Source organism: Lichenostomus cassidix, chromosome 8, assembly GCF_008360975.1.
Source record: "Lichenostomus cassidix isolate B80296 chromosome 8, HeHo_3.0, whole genome shotgun sequence".
In the NCBI taxonomy this organism is placed as follows: Eukaryota; Metazoa; Chordata; class Aves; order Passeriformes; family Meliphagidae; genus Lichenostomus; species Lichenostomus cassidix.
In genome coordinates, this window is record NC_139489.1 from 3,820,530 (window position 1) to 3,841,957 (window position 21,428).

General features: G+C 44.7%; 1 protein-coding gene and 1 long non-coding RNA gene across 7 annotated transcripts; one reads left to right on the forward strand and one right to left on the reverse strand.

Annotated features, from left to right (window-relative positions):
* Window positions 1–1,122: 1,122 nt before the first annotated feature.
* Window positions 1,123–20,212, reverse strand: C8A (complement C8 alpha chain). Its single transcript, XM_085067473.1, has 11 exons — window positions 20,080–20,212; window positions 17,929–18,025; window positions 16,834–16,978; window positions 15,634–15,778; window positions 13,907–14,096; window positions 12,461–12,661; window positions 10,914–11,154; window positions 6,519–6,653; window positions 5,735–5,892; window positions 3,480–3,702; window positions 1,123–1,614 (listed from the first exon to the last, which is right to left on the reverse strand). Exons 1-11 carry the CDS (start codon window positions 20,190–20,192, stop codon window positions 1,463–1,465), a joined length of 1,800 nt encoding a protein of 599 aa, XP_084923599.1. The 5' UTR covers window positions 20,193–20,212; the 3' UTR covers window positions 1,123–1,462.
* On the forward strand, window positions 6,820–20,084 carry LOC146433660 (uncharacterized). 6 transcript variants are annotated; one of them, XR_014853675.1, is made up of 5 exons: window positions 6,820–7,246; window positions 8,257–8,372; window positions 11,516–11,730; window positions 11,847–11,979; window positions 12,731–16,467. It is a non-coding gene; the product is annotated as an uncharacterized LOC146433660 (long non-coding RNA). The 6 variants fall into 6 exon arrangements; XR_014853676.1 differs by lacking the exon at window positions 8,257–8,372 and adding an exon at window positions 18,132–20,084 and having other exon boundaries at window positions 6,828–7,246; window positions 12,731–12,929; XR_014853677.1 differs by lacking the exon at window positions 8,257–8,372 and adding an exon at window positions 16,520–16,838 and having other exon boundaries at window positions 6,828–7,246; window positions 12,731–12,929.
* Window positions 20,213–21,428: the final 1,216 nt, after the last annotated feature.

A 21,428-nucleotide genomic window follows, 5' to 3' on the forward strand; every position in this document is an offset into this window, starting at 1 on the left:
TGGGAGCAAATCCCTCTCTGGGTGAGCAGCTCCTTCCCCTGGAATAGCAAAGTTGGCCAAAAGGCCACAGCTTTGCCCCTCAGCAAAGGGATTTTTCCAGAACAATCCATCTCAGCGTTTGAGACAACACGGTTTGTTGTTTCCAGCTCATAGTTTCATTTACAAGCAAAAGGGAAGTGGTGAAAAAATTGGCCTTTGGCAAACATACCCACAAAAAAAAAAAATATGGGGCCAGATCTTCAGGTGCCATAAATCAGCTGCAGCGAAGGGGCAACACTGATTTACATCAGCTGAGTGTCAGCCTGTAAATCCCCACTGACACACAGTTGAAAAACAAGCATTTCCAAGCACCTGAGCAATTTCTTTCACTAAACCTCAATTCCTTTCTACTCCCCCTTTTCCATTCAAATGTCTGCAGAAGGGCTGCTTTGTGCTTTGAGTTTTTGGTTGCTGTTGTTGTTCATAATGCCTGATTCCTTCTCAGGGCTTTTTTTCCCCCCCTTCTCCCCCTGTAATGAAAAGCTCAGTGAAATGAAGTGCCATTTGCCTCCCGTCCAGCCCAGGTTTTTGTGGCAGTTCATTAAGAAAAGGGAGCTGCAGGCTCTGCCGTGGTCTCTGGACACAGCTCAATACTGTGTGCATTCTTGTGCTGAGATTTACGTCTCACATTCAAAAAAGCCCCTTAAATCAAGCAGCCTGTTAGCATCTTCTCAGGCTCTGTGTGCCTGGGAGATAAAATGCCTGCGTGCTAATAGTCAATTCATCACTGATCTTACAGAGGAAAAGCCTTTGCTGGTGTGTGAACATCCTCTGCCGAATGGCTGCGTTCAGGCCTCTCTATTTATTGCTTTATTTATTTATTTACAATCCCTCATCGGTTTGGGCTTGCATTTTACAATGATGCTTTGGCTTCTTCAGGCTGAAGCCTTCTCCATGCAGAGCAGCATATGGCTCTGCTGCAAAGGCAGCCCTGGCCAATATGCTGGACTCACAAATCTGACAGTGCCAACTCACAAAAGTTTCCTGGTGCATATGTCAACACCAACTGCATAGAAACCCAAGGATCATGAGCTTTCTGTGTGTTTCCCTAAGGAAAATAGATAAAATTCCTGAGAGTCATGCTCAGTTATGTAAACACTCACAGTGAGTTTATTTCATGACATGCTGCAGCCCCGCGGTCACCCAGCAGCAAAGGCACCTCCTTTGGGTGGATTCCCTGGGATTCCCTGCCCTCTCCTGTGGTGCAGGAGGGGTGTTGGGTCTCCCATCTGGTGGGTCTCCCATCCCATCTCGTGGGGCAAAACTACTGGAGCAGTCGGTCAGGTTTTACGCAGTGAATCCAGCACTTATAGAAATGCATTTCTGGTGAGTTATTTCTTCCAGGGGTAATTCCATTGCATACCTGGAGTATTCCCAGCCCAGGCCAGGTTCTGAATCCTGCTGTCCCAGGCTCCTGGGGCTCTCAGCAGGCTCTGCTCTGGATGTTTCTCCCGGCACAGGGCTGTCCCCCATGCTGTGGGGCTGGGTTGGAGCACTCCCGGCGGCGCCGCGATGTCCCCGCTTGGCATGGGGACCAAGCCGACCAGCAGCTCCAGCGCCCATCTATCACTCCACCTGGGGATACGCAGGAAAGAAAGGGGAAAACAAACAAAATGAGGGATCTCAGCTCTGCTTGTAAGCTCATGGACTCCCTGCTCCATCCCAGCCATGCCCAGGCTGGTGAGATCAAGGCACTTTGAAGGCAGGGCGGATGAAACATCATCACCCCAAACACCAACAGCTGCTCATTTTCCTTCTCATCTGAAAACCTGTGCCTTGGTTTTTCATTCCCAAAGGGCTGCTCTCAGCTCTCTCTGCAGCAACTTTCTCACCTCTGACCAAGGCAGAGGGACAAAAGTCCCCTAAGGTTGTGGGGATGTGAAAAGTCCTTTTGGAGATGGGTCATTTCAAAGCTTTTTCATTACAGTACAGACTGAGTTGTCAGGAGCGGTCGATACTATGGATTATGGCTGTGCTCCTGAATGATGGGAATGCTTGATGGCTGTCATTTACTGTCGTTTTTTATTTACTCATCTGGCCTTCATGCCTGGCTTGGGCACTTTATTAATCCAGACAGCACAAATGGATGTGTGTGCTCTTACTTAGTGCTGGCTGGAAAGATGGGTTTTCCATCTGCTGGAAAATTGTGCTTAAAAAAAAAAAAAATTAGTTTGGTTTGAAATGAGTGTTGGAACTGAAAATTTGAAACTAAAAATTGCCCACGAGTTAGACATTTGCCTGTCTTCACTGTTGCTAAAATCAATGAGCACAGGGCTGCCCAGTTCAGTGCACTGTGCTGGTGGCAGGTCCTGAGCTTTCCCAGCAAATTCCTGAGATTTGGAGACAACTTAAAGAGCCTGAGCTTTTTAAAGAAACCCACTTCGCAGTCACTGAAGCAAAGCTTTGGCATCCAGCTTCACAAACCATCTCCCCAGCTCTGCTCCAACTCCTTATCTCATCACAGCTCTGATTTTCCACTAGTGAGACCCCAGTGATGAGCCCACGGTTGAAGGCCTGGAGCTCTGCCTGGTGGAACTGCTCTGAAGATGGATTTTTCTGCCAGCTTCATATGCTGAGATTTAGATTTTTTTTTTTTCTTCTTTTTTTGTCATCATGAATCAGGACAAAAATATCCAGAGACAACTGCAACTCTTTTTTTTGGAAATGAAAGAGCCCATTCCGACCTCAGCTTTTTTTGCTACCCACTTAACTTTTTAGGATAGTATAGAAAGTGGCAAAGAAAACATAAATATAAGCCTGTCACTTTGGAAAAACATATTTTTTTCCCAAAATAGACAGTTCCCTCTAGTCAAAATGCATCCCGGGAGGGGGTGGAAAATCTGGAAATGTGACAACTTTTTACTAAAATGGCATTTTTGGTGGCCTGTTGTTTGAGCAGTTGCTTCACCTGAGCCTCTCCCCTTCCCATCCCTCCATGATTGGAGCAGGCATCCTTAGTGGGTGCCATGAGCCCTCAAGGGGATTTGCTGGATTTAATCCAGCAGTTAAACACACCCTCATTTATAAATAAGCACAGAATCATAGAATGGCTTGGGTTGGAAGGGATCATCTCATTCCAACCCCTCTGCCACGGCCAGGCACACTTCCACTATCCCAGGTTGTTCCAAGCCCTGTCTAACTTGCCCTTGGACACCTCCAGGGATGGGGCAACCTGTGCCAGGGCCTCCCCACCCTCAAAATTTCTTCTTTATACCCAATCCAACTGCTCTTTTTCAATTTAAATCCATTCCCCTTCATCCTGAGCTGCTACCCTCAGTCTCCTGCAGGGCTGCTGGTGACACCCCAGCAATGAAAGCAATGCAAAATTAAAGGTGGGGTTGATGTGAGGATGCAAAGAGCTGGTTGTTTATCCACATGGAGGGGGAAACCCACCCCCTTTGCTGCCTTTCCCCCTCCCCTGCTGCACTCTGGGCTCTCACCTCGGCGCTCAGTCTGCTCACAGGCAGGGCCCCTGTAGCCAGGGCGGCACTGGCAGGAGCAAGTGTCCCCAACCAGCACAGGCTCCCCGTTGTTCTGGCACTGCCCACAGCGACACGAGTTGAACTCCTCCAGGAACTCCTCCAGAGCCCTTTTCAGGTGCTGCCTCTTGGTTTCCATGTTTCCCAGGTTGCTTCTGCGGAGGATTTCGTGGATGGGCTCCAGCTGCGGAGGATGGAGATGGATAGAGTGGAAATCATTTCAGCTGGGCATCAACTGGGATGCTGTGACATTGCTGGATGAATTCAGGACTCGGGAAAAACTCATTTGTCTTCCTCGACAGCTGCATGTACATCATGCAAATGTGTTGCTGTGGCTGATGGGCCCCAGTGAGAAACCAGCGTTCCAAAACCTTCCTCATCTTGGAGGTTTGCGTGGGATTGGCTTTTCTGGACATGCTTTGGAGTTTCACTATGGATTCGAATGATAAATTAAAACACCCCAGTAAGCCTGGCTTTTTGACTGATTTCTTAGTGCTGTCACAATCCCTGAGATTCTTGCATGCTTTTTGCCTTTTTTGAAGAAAATGTTTTGGTAAGGGCTTAGGACAGAGGGTATCATCAAAATTTATTGCCATCCTATCAATTGCAGTGGCCAGATTGTGAAATACCCAGTAAATGCTGAGAATGAGGAATTTTGTCTGTGTATTTTTTACCCTTTGATGCAGTGAAATAATACTGTCATCTACAGCTTTGGGAATGTAACTCACTCATCATATTTTCCAGCAGCACAATCCAGTTCCTATATACCAGTCAGCAAAAATAGGCCAGTTTGGGCAACTGTGATTATAACCTGCCCAACTGAATATTAATATTCAAATGAGTATTAAAGCTAAGAGTTCCAGGCTGTCTGAGGACACTTATTTACATTTGTCCATCGATGCACCTGTGCAAATGCTCCCTGTCTAAGCCTGGAATTGGTTCCAGAGGAGAGCTGGATGTCAGCTCACTGGGCAGGGCACAGTGAGAGTGATTCCTGGGGAAGAACAGGATCAGGCAGGCTGTGGGAAGAGCTCTCAGGCAAATTTGCACAAGTCTGTTTGATAAACTGAGGGGGCTGCAGATAAGAGCTGCTGAAGTGGACATGAGCACTTATCAGCCACTCAGCTCTGGGGCAGCCAAGAGAGAGGTCAGTGCGTGGTTTACTGGAAAACTGCAAGAAATTTTGCCCAGAACTGATGGGAATTTGAGCAAAAAGGTGAATAACCTGCAGCTGGAACTGGAAGCACTTGTGTGTTGTCAGATCTTTCCGCCTCTGAGGCTCTGCCCAGGAAGGCTTGCACAGTCCTTCTTGCCCTGCCAATAACACAGATAATTCCTGAATCCATTTTCCCTTCTCCCACTCTCTGTCAGATCTTTCAGACCTGCTTTCAGATGAAGACAAGAGGGTAAGAAATGGCAGCATGTCCCTGCTGTGACAGAGGTCCTTCCCCCACATGCTACAGCTGCTCCTGGAGCAGACTGGTGATTTTGGCATCTTGAGCTACTTGTGGTGCTGCTGACCACAGCTGAGAGGTTGTGGCTACCCCCTCATGTCTCTGCCAGCTCTGCCTTGGATTATTTGTTAGTAGGATTGCTATTTTCTGTCCCTTTCTATCCCCTCTGCTTGTACCCATCTCCTCCCTGCCTCAAAGCCCTGTAAGATGCTTCAGTGACCTTCCTGTTTTATGGGGCATCCAGTGAAACCGAAGGGAGAGTGGAGCTTGCTGATTTTTATGGCCATGGACTCTCTTTTTGGAGTGTGGATAAACACAGGACCTACCTGAGAAAGCCGCCAGGAGCTCCCTGCTCAGAGAACTCATGGATGGGTGCAGAGCCTGTGCTGGGGGGGGGGGGTGGGAACAAAACAATTTCCCCAGCCCCCTGGGAGTCCCCTGCTTACACAGGAGGGTGGACAGAATCAGGGAGAATAACAGGCATGAATACAACTGCAATTCATTGTGAAGCTGTTGGGGAACACATCAGAAACTTAACCTGGCACTAATCCAGCATTAAGCTCCTTGTCCATCTCCTGTGGATGCAGCCAGTGGGAGATGTACTCCCCATTGTGAAATGAATAAGAGGTTACCAGACCAGTGGCCCATTACATTTAATCTTGTTCTGTGATGGGATCACAATAAAAATACGAAATGATCTGCTCGGCTACACTTTCATTCCTTACAGAGGCAAGAGTTTCTTCAACTGCAGAAAAGCCTTACCTGGAAATCAATAACAGCAGGATTATATTTTAATGACCTTCCCCAGTGACGATACATTTTGCCATCCCAACTGTTCAGGAGCCCTCCGCTGTAACTCGTATCTCCCCCTCTAATCCGGGGAATAATATCTTCCACAACTGCATGGGAGCTCTTAGCATCTGGAAAGTTGAATCACACACGTATTATTTAGCTGCTGTTTCCACACAGACTCCAGAAAGTGCTAAATGGAGGTGAGATCAATCGTGCACAGGGCTATCAGGGAGCTGCTTGCTGGGATCGATGGCAGCTCGGTGCTCCCTGCTTGTGGGGTGAGCCCTGCCACCTTATCTCAAGGTGACAAGTTGAGCATCCCAAATCCTCTCAGCTGATAAGACCTGGGGAACCTGCACTCCTCCAGCTTTGGTGTCTGGGTAGAACATGGGCAATAGATCACACTGTCTATAGCTCATTGTGAAATGGACAAAGCTGGGGTTTCCTACCCTCTTTGAGTACTTTTTATTGTCAATATTGCCTTTTTTTAGTTGTCATGCATGCAGTCCATCATTGCTACAGACTGCAGCCTTCCAGCCTCCCCACAGCCTATTTCTAATCCAGGCATTGCTACATCAATTCCTGCCCTTTTCAGAGGGATCAGTACTCCTGGAGACTTGAAAGTTTCTGTGGTCCCACCTTGCCTGGGGGATGACACAGAGCTCCCTTCCTCATTCCCTGTGTGACCCTGCTCAAACCCCCATGCCCAAGTGACCAAATGAAGTGACCCCAAGGTGCCTCAACAGATCTGTACCAGTTTTCATGAATCCTTTCTGTTTGCAGTCGTTATGTGTTGCAGTTGCACCCACACCCAGCTCCTTCATGCCAATGCCACCTCTAACGCCAATGGAGAGGCCAAAACAGTTGCTTATGTCCTCAGAGGTGACAGCTGCAAAACAGAAAGCAGGCAGGTAAATTCAGTGACTCGTGCTGAGTGGAAGGATGTTCATTTTCCTGCTTCTTTTCTCTGTCATTGAAGACAAGTTTCAGTTATTTTTGTGGCTTGTATTTCCAAGTCAGGAGCTGTTCTGGGCAGAGAACAGTGGAAAACCCCAATATTTTATTGGGTTATATTTGGCCTATCATATAATAGGTGTAAAAATTGTTCCCTTAGAACATATTAGAAGAAAGTAAAAATCTTAACACAAGGCTTCAGGCACCTATGTCCTGTTTGATCTATGCACTTAACAACAAACCATTATTTTTTTCACAGACTAACCCATAACTAGGGAAAAGCTGGGAACAGCAGCTGAAACCAATAGATCCTCACTAATTTTCCTAAACTCAGGATCTGACCCACCTATTAATGACTTAAGCAGCACCTTAAGCAGTAATTTGGAAAATGCCTGTGTGCTGAGAGCTGCCAGAGCTTTCCTGCCTGCTGCTGCCAGCACCACCACATACATCATGAAAATATCTAACTGGAGAGCCATGAAGCCACTGCAGAGGGGAGAAGGGAACTAATGAGGTGGTTTCACCAAGGTAAGCAATGTGCATATTTCACACAGCCTGGTTTTATGTAAGCACTTCAGTGTACTGCAAATATAAGGCTGTCTTCTTCGGTAGTTAAAAAGTGCATTGATTTCGATAAATGTGGGTATTGTAAGGAGCAGGTAACTTTTATGTTGCACTTTTTGTCAGAGGATCTTAAAGTGTTTTACAAAGGAGCCTGGTGATCAATGCCACAGTATTGAAAGGGAGGGACAGAGGTCAGTGGGGTTTGTGTGTTGTGGTTTGATGGTGTGAATTTAAACTTCTGTCCGAGTCCCAGCCTGGAGCATTGACTGCTAAACAGCCTCAGCTCAGCACTGAGGAGCAGTGCCTTGTTGTGTGTAAAATACTGCTCAGACACTCATAGCTCTGGGTTTGTGGGATCATGGAATGGTTTGAGCTGGAAGGGACCTGTAAAGGCCATCTGGTCCAACCCCACTCCCTCCTGGGCAGGGACATCTTCAGCCAGATGAGTTTGCTCACAGCCCCATCCAACCTGGCCTGGAATGTTTCCAGAGATGTCCTCTACCACCTCTCCAGGCAACTTGTGCCAGCATTTCACCAACCTCATTGTAATAAAATTTCTTCTTTAATCTGCATTGACCCTCTTTATTTGAAAACCATCACCCCCTGTCCTATCACAACAGGCCCTGATAAAGACCTATCTTTCTAGGCTGCTTTTAAATACTGCAAGGTTGCAATAAGGTGTCTCTGGAGCCTTTCCTTCTCCAGGCTGAACCACCCAAATTCTCTCAGCTTTTTCTCATAGGAGAGGCTCTCCATTCCTCTAAGCAGCTTTGTGGCCTCCTCTGGACTTGCTCAAGCAGTTCCATGTCTTTCATTCTGGACCTGGGACTAGGATCACACCAGAGGGGCAGAATCCCCTCCCTTGACCTGCTCTTGGCCTTGTTGGACCTCAGGAGGTTCCTGTGGGCCGAGAGCTTGTCCAGCTCCCTCTGAGGTGTCACCTGCAAACTTGTTCCCTTCTGCACACCCTAGAGGAGAAGCTCACTGCAGCCAGCTGGAGCACAGCTCTGCTTCTTGGCTTGGTGGATCCAAACCCTTGGGAAGTGCTCAGCATCCTGAGAAAAGGGCTGAACATCGTGGATTCACACTGGTGAGAGCTGAAACATTCTCCAGACCTGAGTGGGAACTGCATCCCATGGCCAAACTGGGCCCTTGAGAAAGATTAAATGTGTAGCACTTAATTACTTGTGCTAAACCGTTCAACAGTTGTAAACACAGTGGGTAGATCTCATTCACCCAAAGCAACGTGAGTGATTGCTTATCCTGGTGCTGGAGTGCCATAAAATTAAACTTGAGGAACACCCTGATTAATTGATTTGCCATGGTTCCCGTTGAGTAATTATGTTCAGCGAGGGTCTGTCGATACCATCCGCTATTGGCCGCGGCAAGATCGGCTCTTGATAAATGAAAAGTGGTTATCACTGCAAAAGGGTGGCCACAGTAAATATTGGCACTTGAGGGGGGAGCCCTGATAGGGTTTTTTTTTAATATGATATAATTTGCGATAGTTAAATGTGCTCGAGTGATAAGATTTACTGCTGCATTTTGAATTAATCAGAATATATGAAGACTCTTTCTAATTTACTCCGCGCATAATGTTCCTCCCGTAAATGTTCTTGTAATGTGTGAACACATTATACTGTTTTCTGCTAAATAATAGAACCATAACAATCTATTTTAAAAACAAGTAATGAAAAATATTGATGGCAGAGCGACGAGGGACCTCGTTCTGACATATGTATTTATTTCACTCATGACCACATCCATATAAGCCCCTGCAGCCTGAAAGCTGGAAATGGGTCTGGCAGCAAAACTGCAGCCCTAAGCTCTGCAGTGAGTTGTGGATATCTAAACAGAGAAGGTTTAGATATCATTTTCAAAATTCAGGTTTTCTAAATGCTCAAAGTCCAGCTCATGCACCATGATCACCTGAGCTGTCTCTCATTTAGGGAGGACTCAGCTGAGAGATCTTTTTCCTGAGTTTGTACTTTAGTCACTGCTCTATAAAAAATGAATATTCTCTGTTCCAGAGTATTTAGCAAACAGCCTGGTGGGCTGGATGGACCCTCAGTATGCAGTGGTGGATCTAAAGCAGAGCCAGGCTCAGCCCTGCTGGGACTCCATGATGCATCTGCAGAGCTTCAGACTCATCTTAGGAAGCTCTTATTTTAAGACTTGAGCACTTATATCCTGATCCTAACCATTCCTCAGGGAAGGAGGATAATCCTCTTGCAAACACAGCCTTCAAGCATGGCTGTGATCAACATTAGAGAAATCAGGGGTTTTTTTACTAAATGCTTTCAGACAGTGGCATATCAGGCACTGCAGGTGGGTCCTTCTGGGTCAGTGCTGTGTGACACAGAGCAGTGCTGGCTTGGTGAGGGTGGACTTTCTGGCAGAGCCAGGATTAGATGAAAATTACAGAATGGTGATGCATTAGAATGAAAATTACATCTCTATTGGGGCATATTTTTGTCTTTTGCTGGACCTCAGCATCCCTCTTTCCTAAGACAAGGCATCTCATGGCAGTAAATCTCCTCCTTACATACACAGCAAGCACAAGATAAAGCAAAATAATAGCCTCCCTCCACATGCTCTTGATTAATTCTTCCTTGGAAATTGGCAGTCTCCTTCCTGAAGACTTGCTTGCCAAGACCTTGTTCACTTCTATATCACTCACCCTTCAAAGTGAAGAAGTGATTTGAAGAGGCATCATGTTTCCAAACATTAGAGGTTCAGGAACCTGATGAAAATTCTCTTAATCAGTAATTTCTTGGGGAAAAATTGGCATGGTTATTGCGTAATATGGAGTGCATAGTTATCCTAGTGCTGGTGGTACCAAACCATTTCAGACCAGAGGCAGAATTTGGGGCAGAACCATGAAAATTATTGAAATTACTGCAATTACAGCAATTTGCACCTGTTGTCCAAGATCACAATTTCCCTCTGCATCAACCAAGCCAGTGGTTCCCTCAGCACAGCACAGTGATGGCCCTTGGGGGAAGCAGGACCTATTGCATTGTTGACACCTTTACAAAAGTTGACAGCCTGGTTAGTGAGCTAAAATCCCATATTATTGTTCTGCATCCCATTTTTTTATTAGGAAAAATGTTACGCTTTGAGTCACCAGCAATGGCAATTCTCACAGTTGGCATCTGCAGTGGGGATTTTATCTAACTGAGATTTAGAGTTGCAGCTCTCCAGCCTCATACACTCCAATTTGTTGAGAACTGGAGCTAACAGGGCTCTGTTAGTCTTCAGATGTGACACTAAGCAGAGTAAAGTGGCAGAGACATTTCCAAGAGCAGTGTGATATTTACAGAAAATTGCAGCCCTCACCATGAACAGGCTAAAATGTGAGTGGGCAGATCTGCTGTGCTCTAGATGGCTTTGCAGCCCTTGAACATTCATGAGGATGGTAAGAAATAAGAGGAGATTAGGAAGTGACACTGAAAAAATTGAGAAAATAATGCTCAGGTTCCTTCCTAAACAACCAAAATCTCATCCAGATCCTTCTGAAATCAGACCAAGAAGCACATTTGGTGACACATGGCCAGTAGTGCCACCAGGCTGGAAACACCTGGTTTAATACAGAAAGCTGAGAACAGAGAATATATTTCCATTTTCTGACCTTTTCTTCGCATTTCCTCCTTATTGATGACAAGGATGTACTCAAAGACACCTCCCATGGTGCCAGATGTCATGAAGTGGGTGCCATAGTCGTTGATGAATTTGGCATACATGCCATAGTTGTAGGTGTCTGGGAGTTCCTGCAGGGAGAGCAGCACATCTTCATCCAAAACAATGTTGTCCTTTCTCATCTTGAAACGAGCTGTCTGCACCTTGGTCACAGCTCTAATGAATCCCACACCCTGCAGGGAAAGGGAAGAGGAGCTGCAGTCAACATTCATTTAATTTAAACAAATATGCTTCTAGTCTTTTGGCTTGCAGGGGAAAGCCTGAGTCTCTGACTGTCAGTGTATGTTGAAGGCATGAAAACAAGCCCAAGTTTAGATTAAATAAATGGTAATTCTTTTTGTAAAGTCACTTTCTTAGGTACTGTGGAGGTGAAGGGCCAGGGGGGATTGGATACCACAGGACTTTTTATTGATGTGTGAATAAGATCAGACTTGGGCTCCACCTGATTCCACTCCATTCTCCATTTCTGCCATTTCTTTTTCTGGTTTCCTTTCTATACTCTTTACTCCCTTTTTGCTTTTTTCATAAACTCAGTGAGTGACAAAACACAAGGGTCAAGCCCAGCCCAGCTGTGGGGAAATTCCCTGGCCAGGAAGATGCTGATGGAGGGAGAATTTCCTGGATATACCACCAGCTCCAAGACTCCACCTCTATATTTGCCACTGCTTTGGACAAATCTCCTCTGCAAGATGAGCAGCCTTTTAAATGATCCCTCCAATAACTGATCATCATTCAGCTGCAAACATCATGTGAGTCTGGACAAGGGCACAGTAAATACTATAATGGTGCTCATTTCAAACAGCTTTTAAGGGCATTTTAACTCAGAACACCATCAAAGTAATTCTTCTTTATTGTTTTCTGTCAGCAGCCACGAGAGAAGTGGAGATGGGGCACGGTAAATGTGGGAAATACCAGCACTCATGTTATTAGATTGGAAAGAGGTCATCACAGCCAGTCCATGATGTAAACCTGCTGTGAGAAGTACACCCTATTACCGGGTACTATTTTTTCAGCGTGGTATTTTAACCTCCTGTAAAAAGTAGCCTATTTCCCCATCACAAGGCAGCTCGTATTAATTTGAGCAAGATATATTTGCTAGCGGAGACCATTCCCTGAGGATAATTGTTTTGATCAGCATCTTGATATTCCCTCCTCCCTCGTCGTCACTTTTAAGCATTTTTTTATTTATGTGCTTAATGTAGCCATGAAACAGGATGGGGTGAGATGACATGTGTTGTGGCACTCAGTAATTCAATTTTATTCCCACTCCCTGTTTGCTGAAACATACCAAGAGCAGCAAACAGGATTACTAACGATCATACATCTGCAATTACATGAACAAATTAAGGTACAATTACTGTGTGTTAAAAAATGCAATTGAGAGAATAAACTGACATAAGTTACAGCCAGACCATGCGATGCACAGATGATCTGACTGGAGCAGATGCATCATTGATTTGGTTGGGTTTTTTTTTTTACCTTTGCATTGTAGTCTGTGAAATTCGTCAGGGTTCCTTTGCCATTTGATAAAGTGAAGCCCAGGTTTACCATTGCAGCAAAGCTTCCAGGCCCAATGCCAACAGTGAAACCCATGTTTCTGGAGTTATCTGTTTTAAGGGCATCAAGCAGGTCCTTTGAATCATCATAAAACTCAAAAGCGAATCCAGAATCAGCATGAGCCTAAAATGAAAGGAGCATTCATTAATTTTTCAGGTACTTCCCTTCTTTTTTAATCTCTATTTCTTGAAGGAGCTGATAGTGCCTCTGCTGAAGCCCGTGATGCTCCTGACAGCACCAGCACTGACTTCAGTGAATGTGGAATAAGGAATTAAGTCCTGTGCCATTTCATTTGGAAATATGTGAGAAACGTGGATAAAGCCAAGCATTTTGTCTCATCCATCTCCAGGCAGGGAAGAGGTTTGTCTTCAGCCACTCAAAGCCAGAGCTGGTAATGGTACCTACTAAGATAGCCTGACACTTCCTATTATAAAACCTTCCTTCCAGTTCCTTACAGCTTGGCCAAATCCTAATGATTTGGGCAGATTTTTTTTCCTCTCCAGCCTGTTTCTGGATAAATTTATCTAGGAAAAAAGAAACTCGACATCTATTTACAGTGGCAAGGCTAGAAAACAAACATTGTTTTGCCTGTTCTTTAGAGAAGTGACCTTTTCCTTGACAGCTCTACTTTGCTGGCATGTGGAATCGAGCAGCTCTGCTGAGTCTGGGCTGTGCTGTTTGGCAGTTCCATAAAAAGCCAGCCCAGGTGCTCAAACTGGGGACTCTGCCTGCTGGGAGGACATGAAAGCTACTTGCATTGAGCAATATTTCCCAGGAATAATGTGTTTTCATTCGTTCATGTGAAAAAACATGATGAATGTTTAACAGTGTGGCTGAGGCACCCACTTATGATATGGGAGACCCAAGCTGAATCCTTGCTCTGCTTGGATCAGTGTCCAGCATCCGATGTGACCTCATGGACTGTAGGTATTGTGATCCATGGTGATAGGTTTCAGGATCTCTGTCTTACTCAGAATTTGGATTTATGCCCCTTGTAGCCACGCCATAGGCTTAAAATGTTTTCAAGTTTGAACCGGCAGCATTGTTACCATTTTGCAAATGGCCAACTCCATCCCTAGAGAGGCAAGAGGTTTTTGCAAGCTCTGCAGCTCATTAATAGCAGAATTTAGAGGAAACACCTTTCCCTTGGCTCTGACTGGACCAGAGAAAGCAGTGGGGGTGCCCTTTATTTATAAAGCCCGTTGGTCCATTGACATGCCATAAGTTAGCATTTACACCATCAATTGCCTGTTGAGGTACCTTGACAGACAACCTACAGTGAATGACAAAATGTGCCTAATATCTCTGTGGGAATTTTGGCTTTCTGCTGGGAAATTGTTGCTGAATTTGGCCGCCTGAAGCACTCACCAGGAACCGGTACATGTGGAAGTTGTAAGGCTTGCGGAAATACTTCTCGTCGTCTCCGTAGTACAGGCGCTCGCAGACAGCATCATACTGCAGCTCCCGCCACTCCCCGTTGTACACATACTCACAGTGCCCTCCAAAAAACTCAGGGTCGTAGATATTCTGTGTCCCTTCCTGTGTTAGGATGTTGTATCTTGGAAAGAAGTAGCGTTCAGAAGGTTATCATAGCTTGGTTTAATTTCTTCAGTCTCTGTTGGAGGTTCTCCTGACATTACAGGTTATCCACCCTCAGATCTCCTGAGGGACTGGAATAGAACTTAAATTTGGGTTGAGTTTATCTCCTTGCTGTATCCTTCTCAAACAGCCATTTTATTTCCAAGACATTACTTTGCACTCAAGAAATGGAAGGAATCAGTGAAGTTGTCCAGCCCCTCCCTGCAGGTACAGCTATGAAAGTCCCAAAGTCCTGGAATTCCTCCAGGTCCTCCCTGAGCCTAATGCATCTCATTGTCACAAAGTGCTTCCTGGCATTCTCTGCAATTATTTTCTATCTTAATTTCATCTCTTTCTTTTTAATAATGGTCCCGTTTCTCAGGGTAGTTAACACCCTCCCTAGACATGAAGCCTGTGCTTTGCCAAGTCTGTCACTTGTTATTTCCTTATTCCTCCTACTTCCTGCTCTCCAGCCCTCACAGCTGCCTCCCTCTGAAGTCCCTCCTATTACTTAGTATTCCATGTAATTCCATTGCCCAAAGTGAAAGCGTTATTCAAGCTAGACAGCAGCACTGCTCCTCTCAGCAGGAAATCATCTTTAGGACTAAGATAGCAAATTCCATTGCTTTTGTGTGTTCTACAGGAGAAACATATCAGAGAGCAGAATTAAACAGGGTTCACAGTGAAAATTAATGCATAACTCAAAAAACTTTTGATGGACCCCCTAGGCCCTGGGCCAGAGAGACATTTATCCTGTGGGCTCCAGAGAGGGTTGGATTGAGCTGATGGGAAAGCTGTCCAATGGCTAGCTCTGTTCTCATGTTGTAGCCCATGTTTGTAGGATCCTAAAATGGTCTGGGTTGGAAGAGACCCTAAAGATCATCTTATTCTAACCCCTGTCAAAGGCAGGGCCATGCTCTCCAAGTGAATCTGAGCAGTAGCTGCGTCAAAACACAAGATTTACAAGAATGCCACAGTGCACAATTTGCCTTTCAAGTTGTTCTGGATTTCTCTTTTGCCTGTATTACCTAATCAAAATTTGAAATGGAACAGGGAAACACTTTTCATGGGCAGGAGTATTTACATGTACTCATGTGGAGCTCAGGCTCTCTGCCTTGAATCTGTGCTCTGAAGTCCTAAATCCTGGAGTTAAATCTCCTTAAGGATGAATGCCAGCAGGGTGCAGCATCTCCAAAGTCTGTTGTTTGCTTTAGTCTATTAACAACTGGAGAAAGCTGTGAGATAACTGGGATATATTTTTACAGGAGTGTAAAGAGGTCATCACAAGTACAGTGGGGCTGGTAGAGGCCAAAGGCAGGGAATAGATCCGAGACAGAATATGAAATAAAAGCTGGAATGACCCTCATTGCTACCCATGGTCACAGAGGACAAAACCCTTTGGGTTTTGTACAGCACCCTATCAATTCAAGGATCACAGCTATCACTAAGGAAGTGCAATATAAGAAACATAATCCTGTTTTGATTGCGAGAGGAGCAGCTATTGATTAATTACTCACCCTTGGACTGCTTTTTCCGCCCCTGGGATTGGGAACAGATGTTCACAAGGGTTTTCAATATCTTCATCCTCACAGTTTTCCTCATCAGACCCATCTCTGCAGTCTCTGTCTCCGTTGCACACGAGATGCTGTTTAATGCAGCGCCCTGAAGTGCACAGATGCAGGCAGTGGTTTATCTGCCCTCCAGAAATCCTGGCTGGCAGCTTGCACTGATTGTGCTGTCTGTCACCCCCATCCCAGGGCCACAAGGAGTCATGCTGGGTGTTAAACACTGCGCTATTCCACTGGGAATTTGCTTTTCCAAGCTCCTGGGAGTAAACACAGCACAGAGTCCAAGCTGGTCACTCCCATGGGGTGGGAATCAAGGTGAGGTCACCTCTCTGCCCTGACTTTATTTTCCAAAATTATGCTCTTGGAAATTTGCTCTAGGAATAACTTCTCCCCTTGGCTTAAGGAAGTCAACTCCACCTTAATAAAGTGTATTTTTTCCTCTTCCCATTGCAGGAGGCTTTTGGGGAGTTTATTGCAATAATCAGAGTGCAAGAATGGAAATTTGTAGTAAAGGTAACATGGAGTGGCTTTTGCTTCTGGGAGCGTGGAGAAAGCCTTGAAGAGGGAACTGGCACTGCTTGACTCACCCCAGTGGAGTGATGATAACCTGGTCACAGAGCTGACCTCTGGTTCCAAATTTCAATAGAATTTTCATTAAAAGCTCAGGATGGAAGCTTGAGCCATTTGTGTAGAAAAAAAATCTGTCAAGGCTAGTCAAACTTCCAGAGAACAGCCGTTTTGTATCCTAATCCCCAGAGCTGGAGATGGCTAAAAATAACTAAATCACCCCAACAGATTGCTGGTTGGATTGATGATTGAACTCTGTCTTCAGCAGGGGAGAAAACAGCGCGTTGAGGGAGCGTCGTGCCCGCGGAGAGGAGCGTGAGTGCCTAGCACAGCAGTTGGACCAGAATATTTCTACTCTCTTTGTTCCACTGAAAAATTCACATTTTCCATGTCACACAGCCTGCTTTTCTATCTAAATCTGAGTGTAACATGGATGGATTTCTGTAAAAGCGTGGGGGGAAAAAACCAAAGGAGTGGAATTTCCTGCTTTCTCTTGCACTTGTTCATCATCCTGCAGGGGACTGATATCCCCCAGGACCGAATCCTCTCTTTTGGGGAGGGCTTTGTGCCTGGCTCACTCACCTGTTTCCTCACACTTGAAGTCCTTTCCACACCCAGGTGGCCCCGTGCAGGTTGTCTCAGCACGACAGGCTTGCTCATCCCAGAGGTATCCCGCGCAATGTCGCCCTTCAAACGCTGCTGGCCGCTCCAGCCGGCGGAACCTGTGCTGCACAGAGACACAGCCGCTTGTACCCCCAGAAACATCACCTCCACAGGCCACAGAACAATCAAAATTTATCATTTTAGTCCATATTTCTGTTTTTGAGGGTGTGTGCTGCTTAAAGATTTTGTATGTGATAAATGGAGGAGAGTCAGCAGAGAGTTGGGAGCTCAGATTTGCCTGGAGTTCATATATGTGAACTTAAAGGGTGCTGGAATGGCTGTTTTTAAATTATCTCTGTTTTATACCTTGGAAAAAATATGGCATTTTTCCAGTTGCATATGCTTTGTCCTGCAATGCACCAGGCTTGGATGGACACAGACACTAATTACAACACTGATCCTGCAACATTTCCGATGGATTATTAATGAGAATTTCTGCTCTTTAAACTAGGAAGGGGAAAAAAAAAGGGAAAGGGAGAAGAGGCACATTATTTACTGACAATATACTGTCTATAAGCACAGTATATATAAGGAACAAAAAATGCAGGGATAACATAAACTCAGTAGAAAGCAGAATTATGTCAGGTATTTGAAAATAAATTCTCAAATTATGAAGACATATGTGAAATTATATAAAAAAATGAGAGCAGGAGCTGATGCATGAAGGCTCCTTCTAATTTCTTCTCACTGGACTATTTGCATTAAGAATCAGGGGATACTTAATTAAATCTGAGATAGAAAAGGAGGAAGGTCTTGGGCAATATTCTGGCCTGATTCTTCCACCATTTGCCTTGATTTTGCTTTTCCTGTTCTGCTGCCTCGAGTGAATTTATTCCCCAGTTTACACCAGGGTAAGTAAGAGCCTCTCTAGCAGAGGAGCATTTCCATCATATTTGGATGAGTTTACTGGATGCTTCAGAATGATGAATATGTATAATATATATAATTAATGTGTGTACATCCTCATCACAGACACATCTGAAGATAAATGAATACATTACAGAGGATCCTTACTTTTTTCTCTTGGCAAGGAAAGCAATCAGTCCATCCTGACCACTGGCTCAGCTGACAGTCGACAGGATCTGGAGAATTAACACCTCTGCTGCTTCTCCTGAGGAGGGGAAGAGAGAGTGGTCTGAGGTCTTTGAAGTGTGTTTTGGGAGGTTATGGAGGCTAGAAGGGGGAAAATGATCTCTGTGTCTGGTTTTTTCCACCAGGAAGATGTTTTGTAGGAAATGGGAAGCATCCCAAGATGTCTCATCCAAGTATTCACCATCAGAATAGATCAGAGGCTGCAGGTGCAGTGCCTGGGATTTTTGTCTTGGCTCTCCTGCTCTCCCAAGAGATCCTCACTCCATCCAAAAGGTAGATTGCAATTAAACATATATACATAATACATATAAGACCAAACATGCTGAGTAAACAGAAGGAATGTTCTGAAGAGACAGGTTTTAAATAAAAGCCAATTTTTTGCCTTTGTCTTCAGAAGCACATCACAATCTCCAGGAACAGTGATGTTTATCCCTCCTGACCCTGTTCTGATGTCACTTTTTTACACCTGTGTGAACTCACAGTCAGGATTTTTCCTGGCAAGTGTGAAATCAGTTCCTGGTTTCCATGGGCTTTGTGGAGTGGTGAGACCAACAGCGCTGAGAGAACAAGGTACAAAGGATGCTGACTAAGGGTTTGTTGGTTGACTATTTCTAAAGCAAAATACATAAATTCTGAGAAGAAGAAAAGGACTAAAGGAATATTTTAAAAGGAGAGAATGACAAAACTTCTGTATTGTAGTGGCTCTTGGATCAGACTCTCTGCACATACCCTGAATATACTACAACTGCCAGAAAATACTTCTCTTGCCTCCCAGCCCAGTCATTCCAATCTCTGTTTCTGTCCCTTGTCCTAAAACCTTCATTTTTAAGAGCCATTTCTTTGTCTTGAGGAACAATCTGAGGCATGCAAATACAATTCTGCATTTGCCACAGCCTTCGAAGCATTTTGAGGGTTTATTCTGAGTCAGAGCATTATTATTTTTATTCTTATTTTGGTGATTAACTAATGAGCAGTCTGTTTTACTTACAAGACTGCAGTCCAAAGAGAAATATTGATAATTAGCAGAGGTATGGAGCACACTGGGGATTCATCACAGGCTGGGGAAGAGATTTACCAAATGAAAGCCCCAGCAGCTCACTCAGTAAGGATGCCTGTGGATGCAGATCTGTGTGTGAGATGAAAACTCAGGAGCCTGCAGACAAACCCAGAGCTGGGGGACATGCAGGTATTGATGCCTTTTTGCTCTGACAGGAGGATTTGTGGGCTGCATCCTTCAGCACTTCTCGAAGTACTTAATTGGCTCACCTTCGATTGGATTTTACATTTACCTCTTCATTATTCTGCCTTGTTTGATAAGTTCATCAAACATCAAAAATCTCGTCTTTGTTCATTTTCAAAAGGGATTATAGGAATAAGCCTTCATAATTAAGTGTATCACTACCACAGTTTTTTTTCCTTCCTGCCTTCTCCTTGTCTCCATGTTCCAATTATCACTGATACCTTTTTTTGATCCTTCTAAATCATATTTGCCTTTACAACAAGCCTGAAATTAATAGCTGTAGAAAAAAAGAAAACCCACCCATTTTCCTATCATGACACCATAGCTTTAGAAAAAAAGTAACTTGTTTATTCCTTTCCTACAAAGCCCAAGTGATACAGTGGATAGGTAATAATATTGTTCATGGAAAAAAAACTGAGGTATGAAAATCTGGCTTGAATTGAAAACTGGGTTATTCACATGCACTTGTTAGCTTCTTGTCGTCAAATGTAAAATAATTATAATGCAAAAGAATACGAAAAATATTAACTCATAAATCATCCTGTATAGAGAATTCATTTCAAGTGCCCAAACCCAGTATGGTAATTTCAGTAAGGAAGTTTAAGAAGGCTTAATAGTCATCTGTAAAAGAAAAAAACATTGTACAAACAGTTCCTTTAAGAAGGAATTAGAATGCCTGGCTCGGGCTTTGGACAACTGCCAAGTTTTGGGTTTTTTTTTTTTTAAATTTTCCTGGTAGCTTTGTGCACATTCCTCAAGCCAGGACAAAAGTGATGGGCTGACTGACGTGCAGGTAGTTCCTGTATGGAAAGCTGGGGAAGGAGCAGACTTACCTGTGGGAAGGCAATGCCTGGAGCTCCCTGCACGCCGTGGCCTGGCCTGGCATTAAAGCCAGAGAGAGCACAGGCAGGATCAAGGCACAGAGCTGACCCAGGCTCCACCACATTGCTTTTCCATACGTGAAGGCTTGCTCTGGATCAGCTGCAAACCAAAGCTTTTCAGTTTTGGGGCTGCTGAAGGAGCACAGAGCCCACCTGGCTCCGAAATGCTGCAGTAAATCATTGACAGCAGCACAGATCGAATCACAAAGAATCAGGACACATCCCAGGGGCCTTTGCCCTTTTGGAAACAAATTCCCTGTTTTCTGGCAAGGAAATGTATTAAACTGTGCAACTGTTTCCACATTAAAGTCAATCAAGTCCTATTGCAGCAGCGGGTTTCTTGTCCAGCCTCTGCTAGCCTTTTAATTTGAAGGAGGAGGAAACTCATGTTATTTCCCACAGTGACTTCAGTGTAATTTTGATGTGTCTGGTTGCTGACCAGGGAAAAGCTTCCCAGTACAGCAAATTGAAGATTAGCACAGAATTGTGTTATGAGGAACATGTACCTTCCAGAGACACGAAGGAAATGTCAGTTCAGCTTCCTCCCCTTGCCAGCCCCATAAGGCATTTTCCTACCTCTAAAGCTGATGTGAGTTATCTCCTGGCTTTTGGATGGCTCCACACAGCCTCTACAATGTGAAAATTGAATTTGTCATTTTCTAAAGTGATTTGGGGGGAGGAAGATATCCTGTACATCTGAAATTATCCTGCCCATGCCTTGTGCAAACCCATCTGTTCCTGGTGTTTCTAATGCCTTTAGCTGGGTGGAATCTTAGAACAGAAGTAGTAGATGAGCACAAGTGTGAGAAAACAATACCTCAGAAAGCAAGAACACCACAGGTTATTTATTTTTGAGATAATAGTCATGAGATGACAATATTTAGTTCTGTCGTGTTAGAAGAAAATAAAAATGGCCATTGGGAAGACACTTGGTCATAGCCCAAGTTGCCTCATAGTTTGTTTCCTCAAGCTTTCACAGCCTCCAAAATGCTCCTAAGGGCCCTGGGCAGTCACAAAAATGCACAAGGAATATGTAACTTCATTAGGTATCAGTTTAAAAAAAAGAATAAATGATCTATGGAGATTTGTGTGTTCAAACAAGCTCCTGCATCTCCCTGCTTTTTCTTCTGCGTAAGTGGGCTGAGATGCTCCGTGCATAAATGAAGTGTTCCCAGCAGACAACTGGAAGTCTGAACTTCAATAAATTCCAGAGAAAGTGTAATTATTGTAGGAAAGTCTGGTGTTGGGCTGTTATAGCTCTTAAGCAGACAGTGAGTTGTCCTGTGCCCACAAGAGGCTGG

Excerpts from the sequence above, each read along its gene's own strand:
- C8A (XM_085067473.1), bottom strand. The coding sequence starts at position 20,192 with ATGTGGTGGAGCCTGGGTCAGCTCTGTGCCTTGATCCTGCCTGTGCTC. Across the intron at positions 18,026-20,079 it reads CAGGCATTGCCTTCCCACAG|GAGAAGCAGCAGAGGTGTTA; the intron begins GTAAGTCTGCTC and ends TCCCCTCCTCAG. Across the intron at positions 12,662-13,906 it reads TCCACATGTACCGGTTCCTG|GCTCATGCTGATTCTGGATT; the intron begins GTGAGTGCTTCA and ends CTTTCATTTTAG.